Raw genomic sequence first — 17,582 nt, forward strand, 5'->3', positions numbered from 1 at the left:
AAAGTAAAAGAGAAGAGTGAAAAAGTTGGTTTAAAGCTTAACATCAGAAAACTAAGATCATGGCATCTGGTCCCATCACTTCATGGGAAATAGATGGGGAGACAGTAGAAACAGTGGCTAACTTTATTTTTTTGGGCTCCAAAATCACTGCAGGATGGTGACTGCAGCCATGAAATTAAAAGACGCTTACTCCTTGGAAGGAAAGTTATGATCAACCTAGACAGCATATTAAAAAGCAGAGACATTACTTTGCCAACAAAGGTCCGTCTAGTCAAGGCTATGGTTTTTCCAGTGGTCATGTACGGCTGTGAGAGTTGGACTGTGAAGAAAGCTGAGTGCTGAAAAATTGATGCTTTTGAACTGTGGTGTTGGAGAAGACTCTTGAGAGTCCCTTGGACTGCAAGGAGATCCACCAGTCCATCCTAAAGGAGATCAGTCCTGGGTGTTCATTGGAAAGACTGATGCTGAAGCTGAAACTCCAATACTTTGGCCACCTCATGTGAAGAGTTGACTCATTGGAAAAGACCCTGATGCTGGGAGGGATTGGGGGCAGGAGGAGAAGGGGACGACAGAGGATGAGATGGCTGGATGGCATCACCGACTCGATGGGCATGAGTTTGAGTAAACTCCGGGAGTTTGTGACGAACAGGGAGGCCTGGTGTGCTGCGATACATGGGGTCGCAAAGAGTCGGACACGACTGAGTGACTGAACTGAACTGATACTGTTTTCCAGAGAGGCTGTACCAATTTCCATTCCCACCAACAGTGAACAAGGATTCCCTTTTCTCCACATCCCCAGCAACACTTATTGTCTCTTGTCTTTTTTTAAAAAAATTAATTTATTTTTTATTGAAGGATAATTGCTTTACTAGCTCTTGTCTTTTTGATAATAGCCATTCTAACGTATGAGGTGATATCTCATTGTGATTTTGATTTGCATTTTCCTGATAGTGATATTGAGCACCTTTTCATGTACCTGTTGGCTGTTGTATGTCTTCTCTGGAAAAATATTGATTCAGATCCTCTGTCCATTTTTCAACCAATTTTTTTTTGACTGGGCTGCGTGACATGCAGGATCTTAGTTCCCAGACCAGGAATCGAACCCATGCCCCTTCAGTGGAAACTCCGAGTCCTAATCACTGGAATACCAGGGAATTCCCTCAAATTTCTTTTGAAACTTTGTTCATGCTAAGTCGCTTCAGTCATGTCCGACTCTGTGACCCCAGGGACTGTAGCCCACCAGGCTCCACTGTCCATGGGATTCTCCAGGCAAGAGTACTGGAGTGGGTTGCCATTTCTCCTCCAGGGGATCTTCCTAACCCAGGGATCCAAGCGGCATCTCCTGCATTGCAGGCAGATTCTTTACCGTCTGAGCCACCAGGGACAAAAGCCTTTACCCTGCATTCCTTCGTCCCCCTTCCTCCTGAGTCAACCTCACACCTTTTCCTCAGAGAGGCAGCCTGGGTTGAGAAAAGAACACTAACTTTCGAGCTCAGACAGTTACCTCTCTTGGCCTTTAGTCTCCTCTTTGGTGATGGGGATAATAACCACCTCCATATAGATGCGGCTGTGAGAACTGGGTGGAAAATGTAGAGGAAGTATCCCAATCCACAGGGGACTGGTTACTTCATCTTCCTTCCTCTCTGGGCTCCAGGGAAGAGGCTGGGGAAGGAAGGGTGCCAGCAATAGGAAAGCCCAAAACCCTTCCCCCACCACCCCTGGAGCTAGGAGGATTGTCGCTGGGAGGACAGCTACTCTTGCCTTCCCCTCCCTCTGATCTCACCTCCAGCACTTTCAGCCTGCTCCACTCCCTCAATTTGTCCCGAGGATCCCAAAGGAGCTAAGGTTGGGAAATCTGGGGAAGGAATGTGAAGCTTGCCAGAGTTGAGTCCTTTTAAAAACAGCTGGGGGTGACCTGGTTTCCCTTCCCCTACTCCCCTGAAGCTTGTAACAGCCCTCTGCAGCCCTAACTCCACAGCCGACCCTTCAGCCCCGAGTGTATCACAGGAGGCAGTGACTGGCTCTGCAACACAAATGTCAGGGTGGAGTGAACTCCAGAAACGTGGGCTGTGGAGAGATGTCTAGGGGTGGGGAAGTGGCTCATCGGACTGCAGTCACCGCTTCTTTTTGGTCCAGGAGTTCAGTTTTATCAGTACTTGGTCGGATGGAAAGGACTTTTTGTAGGAGCAGGTATGGCTAGGGGGACCAGCTTAATTCTCTCCCTTCAGGTTGGGAGGGGGTAGGGTTTAGTCACTAAATCCTGTCTGACTCTTGCGACCCTATGCACTGTAGCCCACCAGGCTCCTCTGTCTATGGGATTCTCTAGGCAAGAATACTGGAGTGGGTTGACGGTTCTGTCTCCAGGGAATCTTCCCGACCCAGGAAACGAACAGGGGTCTCCTGCATTGCAGACAGATTGGGAGGCAGAGGTGCCAAACCAAACTGCGAAAATCGTAAAACTCCTAAAAAGCTTTCCAGAACAGTTCATACAAACAGGGAAGCGTTAAAAGGCGGGTTCCCAAAGCCAGGTCCATAGATTTCGATTTTAGATAGTCTGGTAGAGTCTACATTTTATTTTGAATAAACTCTCCCAGGTAATTCTGAGCTGGAGGTCTGAAGTCAACATTTTAAGGACCTGCTCCTTAAACTACATACATATCCTCACTGCTGGAAGTCCTTTCTTTGGTCAAACTAGACTCTGCTGTTTTGAAAGTTGTTTCCGGGGATCCTGCTTGCTTCTCTGCAGACTAAATTCTCATCAGGGTTTGGCTAAGCTCCTCACACTGGGGCAACGGTAACCATGGTAACCTAAATGGGGAGTAGGGGAAAAATCGTGAACCTGGGCCTGGCTCCTGGAGGGGCTGGCGGCAGTTAGACCCGGACCCATGCTAGGCCCTTGACAATTTGGATCCTGACCTAAGAGTTCAGCCAAAGCAAAGTGAAGAGCGGGGCGCACCAGAGAGGATCATTCTTTCAGAGATACGGTTCCCTGCTTCAGCGCCGGCGGGAATGGACACAGGCAGAGGTTCGGGTTCCTGAAGCCACTGCGCTCGCCCCTCCGCCAAACTGGAGCGGAGAGGCGGGGCCCGGCCGGGCCGGGGCGGGGCCTGGACGTGGAGCGCGCGTTCTTGGTTACTATGGTAACACGTCAACACCCTGCGCGGAAGTGGTGTTGTGGGCGGCAGACGCGGTGGAGGCGCCGAGTTAAGGCGTGCGGCTGAGATGGTGAGGTCCCGGGTATGCAGGAGAACCTCGGATGGGGACCTCACGTGTTTTCAATTGTGTTGGGGTTCTGAGCGGGGACAATGAGGATCTGAGAGGGGGAGAGAAGTTGGGTGTGGGGGTCAGAAGGCCCAGGAACAAGGATGACAATCCTAGAAGAGGCTAGGGAAGTCCGGAGGGGGATCCAAAAGAGAAATAAGGAGTGGGGTCGATCACGATTGGAAATGTAATCTGGGGCTGAGCCGAGGAGGTGGAAAAGTGCTGTCGCAATCCTCATCCCCTTCCCATCTGGCTGGGGATTGTGGGATGTGACGTGGGAAAACCCCTGGTGAGGAGGCCAGATAACAGGTTACATTCTGCCTCTATGAACCTATGTGCAAAAGAGACACTGGATCCCCGGGTGGAGAGCACACCCAGGAAAAGGACAAGCCTCGTCTTTGTTCAGTTGACAGGTGTTAGAGTTAAGTCAGGGAAACTCCACACCGTCCTGTGCCCACCCTGTTCCAGCCGCGTTCCAGCTCTGTCTTGTTGGATTTGAGCTGAACATCCAGGATCTCAGGACATCTGGCGCTGCAGTTTTTTAAGGGCTGCACTGTCTGTGTTCAAAGTCAGGGTACCATGTCTGACTAGTAGTGCCACAATGCGTAAGTCACCTAATGTCCCTGAACCTCAGTTTTCTCTTGTTAATGGGGCTCTGGGTCACTCACAGGTACTCAACAAACATTTGCAAACCAATAAGTGAATGAATGAATAGGGTACCAGATTTGAAAGTCCCTGGAAAGGGATTGGGGCTTCCCTGATAGTTCAGTTGGTAAAGAATCCACCTGCAATGCAGGAGACCCCAGTTGGAGGGATTGAGACTGGTCTAGCAGGCCTGCAGTTCCCTGGGGTGGACAGGATTACAGGAGGGTTTGAAAGGACAGCATGCCTGGGAGAAGGTAAGAAAGTAATGTCTGGGATCCAGGGAGGATGGTGTGGTCCCTGAGGGATAAGTGAGATGGGGCAGAGGGTAGGTGTTGGAGCCTTGGGTTCCTGGAAATAACCTTAGAATTTCTGGGTGCACACACGATGGCAAAGTTAGCTCCTTCAGTGTACTTGTGGACACACTTCATGCTCAGAGGTTACTCTGCTTTTCTGGGACTAAGTGGTTCAAATTCAGGGTCCCCAAGTTGGAGTTTCTAGAAGAGCTTTGTTAATGATAAAAGAAACAAATCTCCAGAGGACAGCAGTTCCCAACTTCTGAGGACTTTCTGCAATGTTGCAGCGGGCGTCTCCTTTCACTTATGCTTTTTATGATGCATATTTATCCCTGGATCTCCATATTTATCTCCACCCGGGGATCTAGTGTCTCTTTTGCACATAGGTTTATGGTCCTGGTGCTGTGTCTGTGAGGTCCTAGCATCGCACTTGGCATCTAAGGGCTTACAGGAAGTGTTAGTTCTCTTTTTCTCCTCTTTCGAAAATGTCTTATCTCCAAGTCAAATGAATGAGTGAGTTGCACCTGGGTTAGACTTGTGGGCTTCAGCTCACCCAAATCAGGGACTCCCCATCCAAGGGCCACTCAGAGTGGGGCTTTGGTTTGTTGACTGAACCCTTCTGAAATCCCTTGGACAGGACAGGGCATATGGGTACCTTTGAGAAGTAGTGGGTCAAGTTAGTGATCTCTGACCTTTGGCAGGCTAGGGATGTGTGTGTGTGTGTGTGTGTGTGTGTGTGGTGCTACTTACTAGCTTTTCAGATTGGAGAAGTGGGGAGAGGTGATGGTTTGAGACAGGGTCACAGTTAGGCACACCTCTAGGACCCTTACAAAAACAATAAATAACATCCCCCAGAAAGAGGGACAGGGCCTTGGTGTTGAGTAGGATGTCATCTTCAAATGGCAACCCACAGATGGCCAACCTGGTCATATTTGAGGAGAGAGATGACCTGAGTGAAAGGCAAGATGCCTGGTACATGGGCACCCCCACGTTCTTCGTAACCAAAGTCTACGGAAAAGGAGGTAGAATCAGGTCAAGAGCATGAAGCCTGTGGTGAACCTATGTGCGAAAGAAACTCTCGATCCCTGGGTGGAGAGCACACCCAGGAAAGGACAAGTCTTGGTCTTTGTTCAGTTGACAGGTGTTACATTTCCATCAGGGAAACTCCACACTGCTCTGTTCCAGTCTGTTCTAGCTCTGTCTTGTTGAAATTGAGCTGAACATCCCAGATCTCAGGACATCTGGCACTGTGGCTGTTTAAGGGCTGCAATCTCTGTGTTCAGAGTCAGGGCACCAGGTCCACTGCTTTGTTTTGTAAAAACAGTGCCCCCTTCCCCTGTCTCAGCCATAAAAAGAGTTACCTTTTCAATGCAGATCATTATTCAATATGAGAAATACCTTAAGATGCTAATGCTCCCCTGAAGTTACTGTTAAACATTTTTGTGAACTTTCTTTCAGTGATACATTTCGGTTTCATAGGAGCGTTTTTATTGCAGTATTTGCTTATTTCTTATAATCTGCTTTCTTTCAAACTTGATACATTAGGGAGATCATCCTGTATCTATAATGATGCGAAAATCATATTCTGGTTAACCAGTTAATCTTTCTGCATCAGAGTCTCTCCCGGAGCCCCTAGAAGGGGCTGAATTCTTACAGACCTAGGATGGGATGCTATTTGAAGAGATAAGGAGTCAGCTAGGTCACCAAAAGAAAAATACAAACGTAGGGCTGGCATCTTTTTCTGTCCCAATCCTCATCTTCCCCAGTCATCCTCGTCTCTTCAAAGGTCTTTCCTTCCCTACCAGAGATGCCTTCCCTCAAGGGGGATGAGCACCCTAGGTACAGCTCAGCTTCTTGGGCATATTTATAATTTGTCAAGTCATGCAAGAAATAAAACCAGCCCCTCACCTCCTGGAAGAACCTCTTGGCTACTGCCTCTGGCCCCAGAGTGATCTAACTTTCCATTTCTGCTTGTTTCTTCATTTTTTCTAGTACTTTTACACAGTGACCTTCCTAATCCTTCTTGTTGCTTTTGGCAAAACTGGTTATTCTAACCCTGGTGTAAGCCTTGTGGCTTCAAAGTCAGCATTTCCCCAGTGAGGTTTCTCAGCCACCCAACCCCAGAGCTCAACGCTTCCTTCTGCTCTGCCCAGCGGCTGCTTTTCTGTGGTCATCATCTATTTTCCTTCCTCTGTTCTGACTTCGAGGCTCAGGAAGTCGAGTATTTCTTGTGTGACTTCCTCTTGACCTGGGTACCAAGGGCGCAGGAGGGAGGTGACACAGTCCCAGCCCTGGAGGATCCTACATTCTGGTGGACACCAGGGCCTAAAGGGAAGGCTGCAGGAGCCCTTGAAAAGAAATAGGAAAACAAATGCAAAACAACAATAATGCTTTCCATCTGTGCTCCAAAGCCCTTTCACATACGTTATTTTCCCTGGTGCAGACCACATACGTGATGTGGAAAACGTGGGGTGGTGGTATATTCTGGAAAGGCTACCGTCTCAGTCTGGTCTGCAGATCCCAAGAGGTTGTCTTGCTTGGTTTCATTCATTCATTCTTCATCAAATGCATATCGAGGCCCTACTACATGCCAGACTCTGCACCTTTCCCCTTAGAACTGACACCATCTCTTTTGATCCTATGCTTTCCATCTTTTCAGGTTATTACTAATGCTTTGCCTCAGTCCCACCTATTGTGGTTTCTATTCATTTCTTCTTCTATTTTTGGTGGGAAGGAGAGCTGTTGCTCCCCACTCTCCATATAATAACCCTTCAGAGTCTGTTATTAGGCATCGTTGGGGCTCCTGTATTTACCTTTTCATGAATTCAAGCTTTTCTGCTCTGCTGTATTGGGGCTGACAGAGCCTGTAAAGCAAGGCTCCCTCTGTGAGCCTTTTGCTGGCTGTGCCAGGCCGGGACGGAAGGGCACACACAGACCTGCTTGTATGGAATGGAGCCAGCCGGAGAATAATCGCCCTATTTGGTGCGAAAAGCTGACACAGGTGGAACAGGTGCTGCAGGGAGTTCTATGTGGTCACGGCAGATTAGAGAGAGCGTTCAAAACACATCGTCCAGTGTTTCGTGACCTGGAATGCATGGTCATTTCCCTGTCCTCCCTGTCCCCTTGACGGCTGCTCATTCCCAGGCTTCGTAGACCTGACGCGTCCAGCCCTTTGCACCAAGGTCTTCCAGCTCCAAGAACTGCAGGAGATGTGGGCTCCTCCAGACTGAGATTTAGGGTAAGCCTGGTGTTGTCCCACAGTCCTCACAGAAACCGCCCCCTGGAGACAGACTTCTCTTTAGGCTGACCTTGGGGAATGGAGGTTGTATTAGTCAGGGTTCTTGGTTATAAACAACAGAGCCAGAACTCCAATTTAGAGAGAAGGGAATGTATGGAGAGAATTTGGGAGAGTGCACAGAACTCATGCCAAGGCTGGGCAGCTAGGCTTGGAAAATGAAAACACACAGGAACCGCAGCCAGAACTGAGGCCCAAATCACAACCCAGCACTGGCCTGGCCAAGACCCTCGATGCCACCCCCAGGGCTGGCACCTTCATCATGGCAGCTGCTCCTGGTGCCCTTATCAGCCTTGCCCCAGACACAGGGTGTGACCGCCACTGCTGCCTTTGTCAGAAGGGGTTTCCACGTTCCCCTTCTTACATCATTAGTTCCCTATTGATCGTCAGGCTTGGGGGATCTGATGGCTCACCTACGTCCTTTACCCAGGCTTGGAAGGCAGCTATCTGATGTTTTCAGCCTCTATACTCAGAGATGATCCCTGTCTCCTTCAGCTCATTAGATGGGAGAGACAAGGCTCAAACCTAGAAGAATACTGGATGGCTAAATACTGATTCGTGCATGTTGAAGGGGCTTCCCCAGTGCTCAGCGGTAAAGAATCTGCCTGCAGTGTGGGAGACATGGGTTCAATCACTGGGTCAGGAAGCTTCCCTGGAGGAGGGCATGGCAACCCACTCCAGTATTCTTGCCAGGAAAATCGACTGTAGCCTGGCGGGCTACAGTCCATGGGGTCGCAAAGAGTCGAATATGAGTGAAGTGACTGAGCATGCGTGCATGCACATGCACATTCAAGCAGTCCTGGGAGTGCAAGAGCCTCGTGGTGGACACAGCTTCAGGGTGAACCTGGTTGCCTGGTTGTGGCCGGCAGTCGTTCACCCGCTGAAGTTTATCAGGCATCAACCGTGCCGGCTGTGTGCTAGGTACTTTTCAGCGTTAGTGTCCTCGGTTCCCTACGTAACCTTGTGAGATGTGGGGACACGGAGGAGGTCAGCTGTGAAGGGGGCTTGGTGTTCAGATGAGGAGGCTGGGGGTGATGAGGACCCTGTGCATTTCTGGAGAGGAGAGCCCCTGTGGCCTCACAAAAGACTGTGCTTGAGGGGAATAAGAATGGGGCTGACGCTGAATCACCCTGCTGCCATCCTATGTCCTTCCGCCTTCCTTCCCTGCTATGCAATGGCTTGGACTTCTTCAGCTCAGAAACCTCAGAAGTCCTCCTCCTTGCTGGGCTGGTGTCCAGGGAAGCCACTGCCCCTGTAGGGCATCTCCTGTGTTTCAGGATTTACCCAGGTGCTTTCCCATATGCCGACCCCACCTTCCCTCCGCAGGGGCTGGTGAAGCGTCTGCCTTGCCCGGGGTGCAGATGGCGGTCAGTACTGATGAGCCCAAATTTCTGCCTCTCCCTGCAGCCGTTAAGCACAGCTGGCGTGCTGAGCTCCGCCTCTACTGCTTCCAACAGGTCAAGGAATAGGTCCCGCTATCGGACCAAAGCCACGAGCTCCGAGGTGGATGAGAGCCTTTTTGGAGCTATCAAGGTAAGCCTCACTCAGTCCCGCCAGGGAGCTGTCCCCTGGAGGCGGTGACCTAACTGGCTAGAGTTGCTCAGGACAAAGCTAGCCCTGGACAGGTCACCCCCTCTCCCAGGGAACTCTCAGACTGAAGGCAGTGGGGGTCTGCGGCTCCAGTGGACAAGCTCAGACACCGTGTGGGGCCCATGTAAACAGGCCACTTGGTTTCCTCCACCCTTGAGGTCTTCACATCTGTGCAGCTTTTGAAGATCTGTTATAATGCTGAAGGGAGGCTCAACTGCTGAGCACTCTGGGTTTGCTATTTGCTCAGCGAACGCCCTGTGATGGAAACGTTTGAGTGCCAGGGGCCCAGGCTTGCAGATATAGAACAACATAATTGTTGTTCGACATAATCCCCCCTCCATCCAAGAATAGTGCAGAGTAGAACCCAAATCATCCTTCTTTCCCAGTTGCTCAGCTAAAACAGTTGCTTTGCTTTGGAAAACAAGCAAGTAAGTATTTATTTGTAAATATCACCCAGTCTAAGAGGTTGATGACTAGAGAAGGAGAGCCAGAGAGTTACTTGGAGTGATCTTGGTTACACATGACATTCAGAAGGTGGGAAGGGAGGAGAGAGAGAGAATGAGACGTGGAGAGAAGAGCGCTGAGAGACTGAGAAAGAAAAGGGACCCTGGAGTTGTTAAGAGAGTAAATCCTAAGAGTTCTCAGCACAGAAAAATTTTGTCTGTTTTTTTAAATTTTGTATCGATATGAGATGATGGCTCTTCCCTAAACTTACTGTGATTATCACTTCACGATGGCAAATCAGATAGATATGCCATACCAAACCTAAACAGTAGGGTCGTCTAGTCAAGGCTATGGTTTTTCCAGTAGTCATGTATGGATGTGAGAGCTGGACTATAAAGAAAGCTGAGTGCAGAAGAATTGATGCTTTTGAACTGTGGTGTTGGGAGAAGACTCTTGAGAGTCCCTTGGACTGCAAGGAGATCCAACCAGTCCATCCTAAAAGAAATCACTCCTGGGTGTTCATTGGAAGGACTTATGTTGAAGCTGAAACTCCAATATTTTGGCCACCTGATGTGAAGAGCTGACTCATTTGAAAAGACCCTGATGTCGGGAAAGATTGGGGGCAGGAGGAGAAGGGGACGACAGAGGATGAGATGGTTGGATGGCATCACCGACTCAGTGGACATGAGTTTGGGTAAACTCCGGGAGTTGGTGATGGACAGGGACGCCTGGCGTGCTGTGGTTCATGGCATCACAAAGAGTCAGACACGACTGAGCGACTTAACTAAACTGAAACAGTAGGTCAACTATGTCCCGATAAGACTGGAAGGAAAAAAAAAGTAGAGAAAAGGGAAAAAGAAGAAAGACACCAGTAGTGGTTTAAGTACTGGTGTGAATACCACTGGCTTCAGGTGGACCAGGGAGAGAAGAGTTGATGTCCACCCTTTGTTGCTGTGTTATGTCCAATTCTTTGTGACTCCATGGACTGTAGCACACCAGACTTCTTTGTCCTTTACTATCTCTGGGCGTTTGCTCAAACCCATGTCCATTGAGTCAGTGATGCCATCAACCATCTCATCCTCTGTTACCTCCTACTCCTGCCCTCAATCTTTCGCAGCATCAGGGTCTTTTTGATGTCTCCCCTTACCCTTCAGTCTTTTCACCGTGAATCAAAAAGGACTTTCCAGATTGTTCCAGATGGGTATCTTTCTGCCTTTAGAAGCTGTTTCCTATTGACAAGGGAAAGAATCAAAGCAATTCAATTTCCCTTACAGTCATGTTGTTTATTTGTTTTGAGTCTATGGGGACTCTTCTAGCTAAAGTGAAGACAGGTTTGGAAATGGCCGACTTCTCCAGATTTAGTTCTGCTGGCTTGCCAAAGGGGGCGGCTTGTTCCCGGCTGTCTTTTGGGCTTATTGTTGGACCAGAGTCTCGGAAGCCTCCCAGTCGGCAGTAGGGGGCAGAAGTGGCCTGTGGCCTGACTGAGCTGAGCCTCTTGGAAGCAGAGATGGGCGCCAGGTGGCAGCAGAACTCCGGGAACGTGTATGCAAAGTGACGGTCTCCAGACAGGAGGGACCTCCACCTACGCCATGCCCCTGCCTCCACTTAGGATCCCAGATACTGTGTTCATGATAAATGAAATCCTCTCCTGTGTCAACAATTCCCTGAAACAGATGATTTCGTTTCCTTGTTATCTAACTCCTTCATGGTCAGAAAGTTTAAAAAATCTCATGTATCTAATTTGTGTTTTCCTTGCTGAATTCTAACTCACTGACTGCCTCACTATATTAGATTTAAGGGCAGATCCACCAGGCCATATTTCTAACTTCGCCCATAGGGCTTTTTTTGGGGGGGGGATCAAAGTATATGAATAATTAAAAAGGATTAAAAATAACAAATATCATAGATTGAATGTGTCTGTAAGGAACTGTATGCTTAAGACCCTCAATGTGGTCCAAGAGAGCTAATTAGTTTTTCTTTTGTAAATGATGGAGGGAGAAGAACCAAGAGACCCCAGATTTTCCTCCCTGATGGTTTTAGGTTAGGAATGGACGCACACTCACAAACCTCTCCCTGGGCCCCCATCCCGCTGGGGGTATCTGCAGCAGTTGTAGAGAAGCCTTGCTCTCAGGAGAGCCGGTTGGTACAGAACACATCTGGCCACCACGCTGCTTGCTCAGTGCCCTGGCTTCTCCGGGTGGTCCTGCAGTCTGGGCTCCAGCTGCCTTCCCCTGACACTGGATGGGGTGGAGAGGCCACCGTCCACTAACCAGTCAGAAGTGGGGTGACCAGCTTCTAAGCTGTCCTTCCTGACCCCCCCAGCCCCTGACCCAGAGTGACAGCCCCATCGTGCTCCTCCGAGATAAGCATGCCATTCGGAAAACTCTCACGGCCCTGGGCTTGGACCACAAGCCGGAGACTATCCAGCTCATCACCCGGGACATGGTCCGGGAGCTGATGTGAGTACCCAGGGCACGGAGGAGCCCTTTTCCTGAGGACCTGTGTGGGGAGATGGGGAGCCCACATGGTCTCATCCTGTCCCTGTGGACCCCACCTCTTTCCTATTCATTTCCTGTCTTTTGTTTCTTGGCTCCCATTTCTTCTCCATTTTGACTGCTTCTCCCCGCCTTGTATCTATTCCTGCCACCGCCCTCGATTCCCAGCCTCTTTCTTCTGGCTGCTGTGGGTCCTATGGGGCTGGTAGAGGGTAGGTGCTTGGAGGAGGGGGTCCCTTCTGAGCCCTGAATAGTGCACTTGGTCGGGGAAATGTCCAGATGAGTCACTTCCTTCTGGCTGTGTCAAGAATCTGAAGCAAAGGAAAAACTGACCAGATGCCTAATTAGTCCCAGGGCTTCTTCCCAGGCTCTGAGGCCAGAAGAGGAAATTCCCCACAGCTCTGGGGTTCCTTTGGGATTAGCTCAGCACAGCTTCCTGACTGGAGCAGCCCCCTTGCTTGGGCCCCTCGCGTGGGGTTATGCCCAGCTCAGTCACATGAAGGGAGCCAGCCCTGTCCCTCAGAGGTTTAGCTCTTCTGCTGGTGCTCCATGCTCTAAACCGTTCTTGCAATGATGGCTCCACTCACTAAACACTTGAATTCCCAGAAAATGCATCCTGTGTCATGATCTGGGGAGGCATGGCTGGTCCACAGGTCCAAGAGCACTGTCTGGTCCGCTCTGGCATTGAAGGGCCAGATGCCGTAGTGGCCCTGCAGACATGCTGGTGGCCCCAGAAAGGGCTCCTTCTCTTTATTTATTTGTGTACTTAGCTGTATTGGGTGTTGGTAGGGGCACATGGGATCCTCCTTGAGTCCTGAGGGATGTCAGGCTCCAGCGTGTATAGGCTCAGTAGATGCCGTGTTCCGGCTCAGTTGCTCTGCCAAATGTGGGATCGTAGTTCCCAGCCAGGGAAGGAACCAGCGTCCCCTGCATTGCAAGGCAGAGTCTTTTTTTTTTTTTTTTAATTTATTTGTAATTGAAGGATAATTGCTTTACAGTATTGCACTGGTTTCTACCAAACATCAACATGAATCAGCTATAGGTTTACGCATGGCCCCTCCCATTGAACATCCCTCCCACCTCTCTCCCCATCCCACCCCTCTAGGTTGTTACTAAGCCAAAGCAAATTCTTAATCACTGGACGACCAGAGAAGTCCCAAGGGCTCCTTCTTGGACCGGTCCAGTCCTAAAAACACGTTGGAGGCGAAGTCTCGGGTAACTTGTCAGGGTTCTGAGAATAGCACGAGATGCTGTCTCAGATTCACATCATTCCTGGTCATTCCAGATCCCAGGCTGCTTGGGGCCACAGCACCCAGGGAAACACACGGTCTTGGCTAAGCCTCAAGTCCACTTACTCGTTTGTCCACCTCCTGGACACCTCCCCCCAACCAGTTTTATGGGATGAGGTTTCACTTCCTGCCTCAGACCATCTGCGTCTCTTTGCCGTGTGCCTGTTAAACCACCTCACCCAGAAGCAGCTTTATTCCCACTCCCCTGCTCCATCTTTAATGTATGTCATCTGTTTGTAATCATTATAATTACCTATTGGTTTGTTGAATGCGTTGGGCAGCTAGAAAAGTCTGTAGACATGTCTCTGGCTATTGTTGATCAGAGATTTTAATTAATATTTAGGGTTCAAAGCTTCCCTCTGGGCTGGAGGCACAGGGATGTTTTTATTTCTCCCTGGCCTCTACTTCATCCTCGTCCGGCGTCCCCTTGCCCTTTTTATGTCATTCTTGAGGAATCATCTATTTTAAAAGCTCAGTTCGGCAGCTTTATTTTGAGTCCTCACTCTGTGCCCAGTGCCGGGCCAGAGACTGGGCTGCCCGTGGGGTTAGGACAGGGCCTGAATCCCGAAGGAGCTTGTGATCTAGCAAGGGAGACAGACGTTGCCCACAACACAGGCAGGGACAGCGGAGGGGAGGAGGGGGACTGTGCATGTGTACATGGGGGCGGGTGCAGAGCAGGTAACGCATGAACTTAAAATGTTGCTTTTTCAGCCGGTGATGCTGCTCTGCCCTTGCCTGAGACTGCTTCTCCCCAGTGGACCCGTTCCGCTGTCTCTCCTGCCCCATGCTCTGAGGCAGGATGGGCAGTGATGGGAGTGAGGTAGAGAGCTGAGCAGCCTGCAGAGCAGTGCTAAGAGCTCCCCACCCCACCCCCTGCCTAATTTTATTCATTCTTTGTGTCAGCATTCCCACCAAGGACCCTTCCGGGCAGTCCCTCATCATAAGCCCTGAGGAGTTTGAGCGGATCAAATGGGCATCCCACGTCCTGACTAGAGAAGAACTCGAGGCCAGGGAGCAGGCCTTCAAGAAGGAGAAGGAAGCCATTGTGGTAGCTACCCCCAACCCCATCTTTGCAGAGTGGGGGTTGAAGAGAAGGGCTGGGGAGAGGCCGGCCTCCCCCAGGACTGGGAGCTTTAGTTAGGGGACCCATGTGCTACAGAAGATGTGTTCCAGAATAAAGATCTGGTGGGAGCAACTGTGGGGCCAGGAGAGGGGTGAGGACGCCAGGCTGGGAAACCTCTGGGCTATGGCAGTGTGATGGGGTGATGTGAAACTCATCTGAGGTCACCCATGGCAGCCAGGCTCGTGCCCAGGGCACGGAGCCCTGGAGTAAGTCCCCACTGACTGCAGCGTGGCTCTCGCAGGACACAGTGACCACACGCAAGAAGATCATGAAGCAGAAGGAAATGGTTTGGAGGAACAACAGGAAGCTCAGCGACCTGGAGGAGGTCGCCAAGGAGAGGGCCCAGAACCTTCTGCAGAGAGCCAACCAGCTTCGGATGGAGCAGGAGGAAGAGCTGAAGGATATGAAAAAGGTGGGCTCTCCGTTCTCCTTTCCTCATCTCTCTCTTTTTTTTTTTTGACCTTGCCACTCAGTATGCGGGATCTTAGTTCTCCAACCAGGGACTGAATTCATGCCTTGTGCAGTGGAAGAACAGAGTCCTAAGCAGTGGACCACCAGGGAGTGCCTCCCTCCTCTTGTCTCTTATTCACACACTTGAAAGCGTGGGCTAGAGACGGGCTGCAGGGTTGAAAGGTGAGGGGCTGGCCTTGGCCGGCGAGTGGGGTAGACTGGGTCGGGGAGAGCTGTGCCTCCCAAGTGCCGCTGTGTGACCTTCAGCTAGTCACTTGCACTCTCTGAGCCCAACTTTCTTCTTTTGTGAAATGAGGGTGGTGAAACGACTAAGCAGCATTATGAGGATGAATATGCTAGTATATGGGAGATACTTTGCGAACTGTGGACTGAAAAATACATATTACTTGTATCTCTATCCTGCTAGTTCAATTCTGGCCACAGACGGTGGTGCGGACAACGGGGTTCTTTTTGTTGTGCTCAAAGTGCTTCCTTTAGCCGAGAGCATAAAGACCAGAGGCTCGTTTGAATTCTGTTGTGTTACTCATTGGCATGTGGTTCACTTCCTGGCCAAATGAAACATGCTGACTCCCCAACCTCTTCATCTAGAGTTTCTGTTTCTCAGGTAAATCTTCTCTCCTTAATGCTTCCTTTTATTTTCCAAAGCTTTTACTCCACAGCTCTTATTGATGGCTTGTGATTTTTTCATCTCCTTATGTGTCAGGTTGGGCTCTTCTAGCTTAAAAATCTAGTGGCTTTTCCTCTGCAAGAATGTTTATTTTCCTAAAGAGTAGAATGGGAGGGGCCTTCATTTGAGGTTCAGGGGTCCCTAAGGGTACCCTGAACTTCTAAAGTTTTATGGAAATTTTGTGTGTATAGATGTAAGTGAATTTTATGGAGAAGAAGACCCATAACTTTCATCTTATTCCCAAAGAGTGATCCATGACCACCCCTCCTCTGCCCCAAACACTAGACCCAATACCCTGAAAGATGCTATTGCTTTTCTGGGCTTGTGAGCACACTTAATAGGATTCTGCTCCCATTTCTCCACACTCCAGCTTCACATCCCTGTGGTGCATCACCACCGCCCCCCCCCATCCCCATCCTTACTCCCAGACCGAGTACCGCAAGTTCGATTCCCCTCTCCAGATCATCCTCAATGCCAAGTGCCATGCCATCCGGGATGCCCAAATTCTGGAGAAGCAGCTGATCCAAAAAGAACTGGATGCAGAGGAGAAGCGGTTGGATCAGATGATGGAGGTGGAGCGGCAGAAATCGGTTCAAAGGCAGGAGGAGCTAGACAGAAAGAGGAGGGAGGAGAGAATCCGGTAAAGAGGTGGTTTTGGCATTTCCCTCTCTAAGTCTTTTCCATATGTCTTTAGGTCCATATAGCCTTGCAGAGATGGAGGGCGTGAGAAATGGTCATTATCATCCTTTGTTATTATCACAAAACTTTTATGGAATGATTCAGAAAGCCACAGAACTTCTTTTTTTTAAAATAACTTTTTTTTATTGTGTATTGGAGTATAGCCAATTAGCAAACAATGTTGTGATAGTTTCAGGGGAACCACGAAGGGACTCAGCCATACATATACATGTATTCATTCTCCCCTAAACTCTCCTTGCATCCAGGCTGCCACATAACACCGAGCAGACTTCCATGTGCTATACGGTCAGTCCTTGTTGGTTATCCATTTTAAACACTGCAGTGTGTACATGTCCAATCCCAAACAACTATAGAACATCTTAAGGCTTGTTTCTAAGATCACAACAGGTGTTTCACAATATGGCCCTGATTCACCCTCATTTTGCATCATTTCTTGCCATCCATTCTAGGAGGCTTTCCTTCATGTCCCCCAGCATGCGAGGTCTTCATATAACCTCATTATTTTTTTGTTGTTCCCTCGGCTTTGAATACCCTCTCTTTCCTTTCTTCCTCTCCCACCCTGGAAAATGCTCCCTCTTCCTTCATAACGTGGCCTTGCTATCCCCTCCCCTGAGAAACCTCCATGACCTCACTGGGCAAGCTTCGAGCCTCCCTTCTCTGGGCCCTCTGCCCCGTGTTTATGGTCTGACACTCCCCTCCTTGTGCTGCGGCTCCCTGGCCCTCACCAGGCTGTATGCTCACTGAGGACAGGGCCCCTGTCTTCTTTCCGTAGCTTCTGACCTACCAGGATGTTTGGACTGTAGTAAATGCCTAATACAAGTTAGAATGAATCAATTCAATCCCCTCCATTTTGCAGGAAAGGACAAGTCCCGAAGCAGGTAAATTATAGAATCATAGTGTCCCAGATTTAGAATGCCAACCGTATAATACAGGAATTACCCCTATAAATAGTCCTTGTTAAAAAAAAAAGTCCTTGTACCACACTGAATGACAGTTCTTTCTCCCCATTTGTATTCTGTTCTCTTGTGCCATTCATCTCTGTACTTCTAGCAGGTACCTGGTACACTACAATAGGCTCCCATGAAAAGTTTATTTCATGGCTAAATGGCTCTTCGTCTTTTGCATGAATAGTTCCAATAAGGGGAAATCCCTGCCTTTTTAGGCAGCTCTAATAATTTGACCTGGTCCTTATGTTGAGTCTAAACCTGCTTCCATGGAACTCTTTTTGCTCGTTGCTCCAGTGTATTTCACCTGGAGTCATGAAGCCGTTCAACAGTTCTATCTGAATGTCAATGTCATACTCCTTCCCA

General features: G+C 49.5%; 1 protein-coding gene across 6 annotated transcripts in view; it reads left to right on the top strand.

Moving 5' to 3' along the window:
* The window catches only part of CFAP45 (cilia and flagella associated protein 45), a 43,598-nt gene that overhangs the window by 12,662 nt on the left and 13,354 nt on the right, over positions 1-17,582 (top strand). The window contains exons 1-6 of one of the 6 annotated variants that reach the window (XM_043452141.1): positions 3,135-3,225; positions 8,902-9,027; positions 11,851-11,987; positions 14,216-14,360; positions 14,677-14,847; positions 16,035-16,213. In XM_043452141.1, coding sequence (XP_043308076.1) covers positions 3,223-3,225; positions 8,902-9,027; positions 11,851-11,987; positions 14,216-14,360; positions 14,677-14,847; positions 16,035-16,213 — 761 coding nt within the window. In that variant the 5' untranslated portion in view covers positions 3,135-3,222. Of the gene's footprint in view, positions 1-3,134; positions 3,238-7,419; positions 7,438-8,820; positions 9,028-11,850; positions 11,988-14,215; positions 14,361-14,676; positions 14,848-16,034; positions 16,214-17,582 lie in introns of those variants that run through there. The other 5 variants (XM_043452133.1, XM_043452125.1, XM_043452165.1 and 2 more) reach the window with 5 other exon arrangements.

Source organism: Cervus canadensis, chromosome 2 (assembly GCF_019320065.1).
Source record: "Cervus canadensis isolate Bull #8, Minnesota chromosome 2, ASM1932006v1, whole genome shotgun sequence".
Classification (NCBI taxonomy): Eukaryota; Metazoa; Chordata; class Mammalia; order Artiodactyla; family Cervidae; genus Cervus; species Cervus canadensis.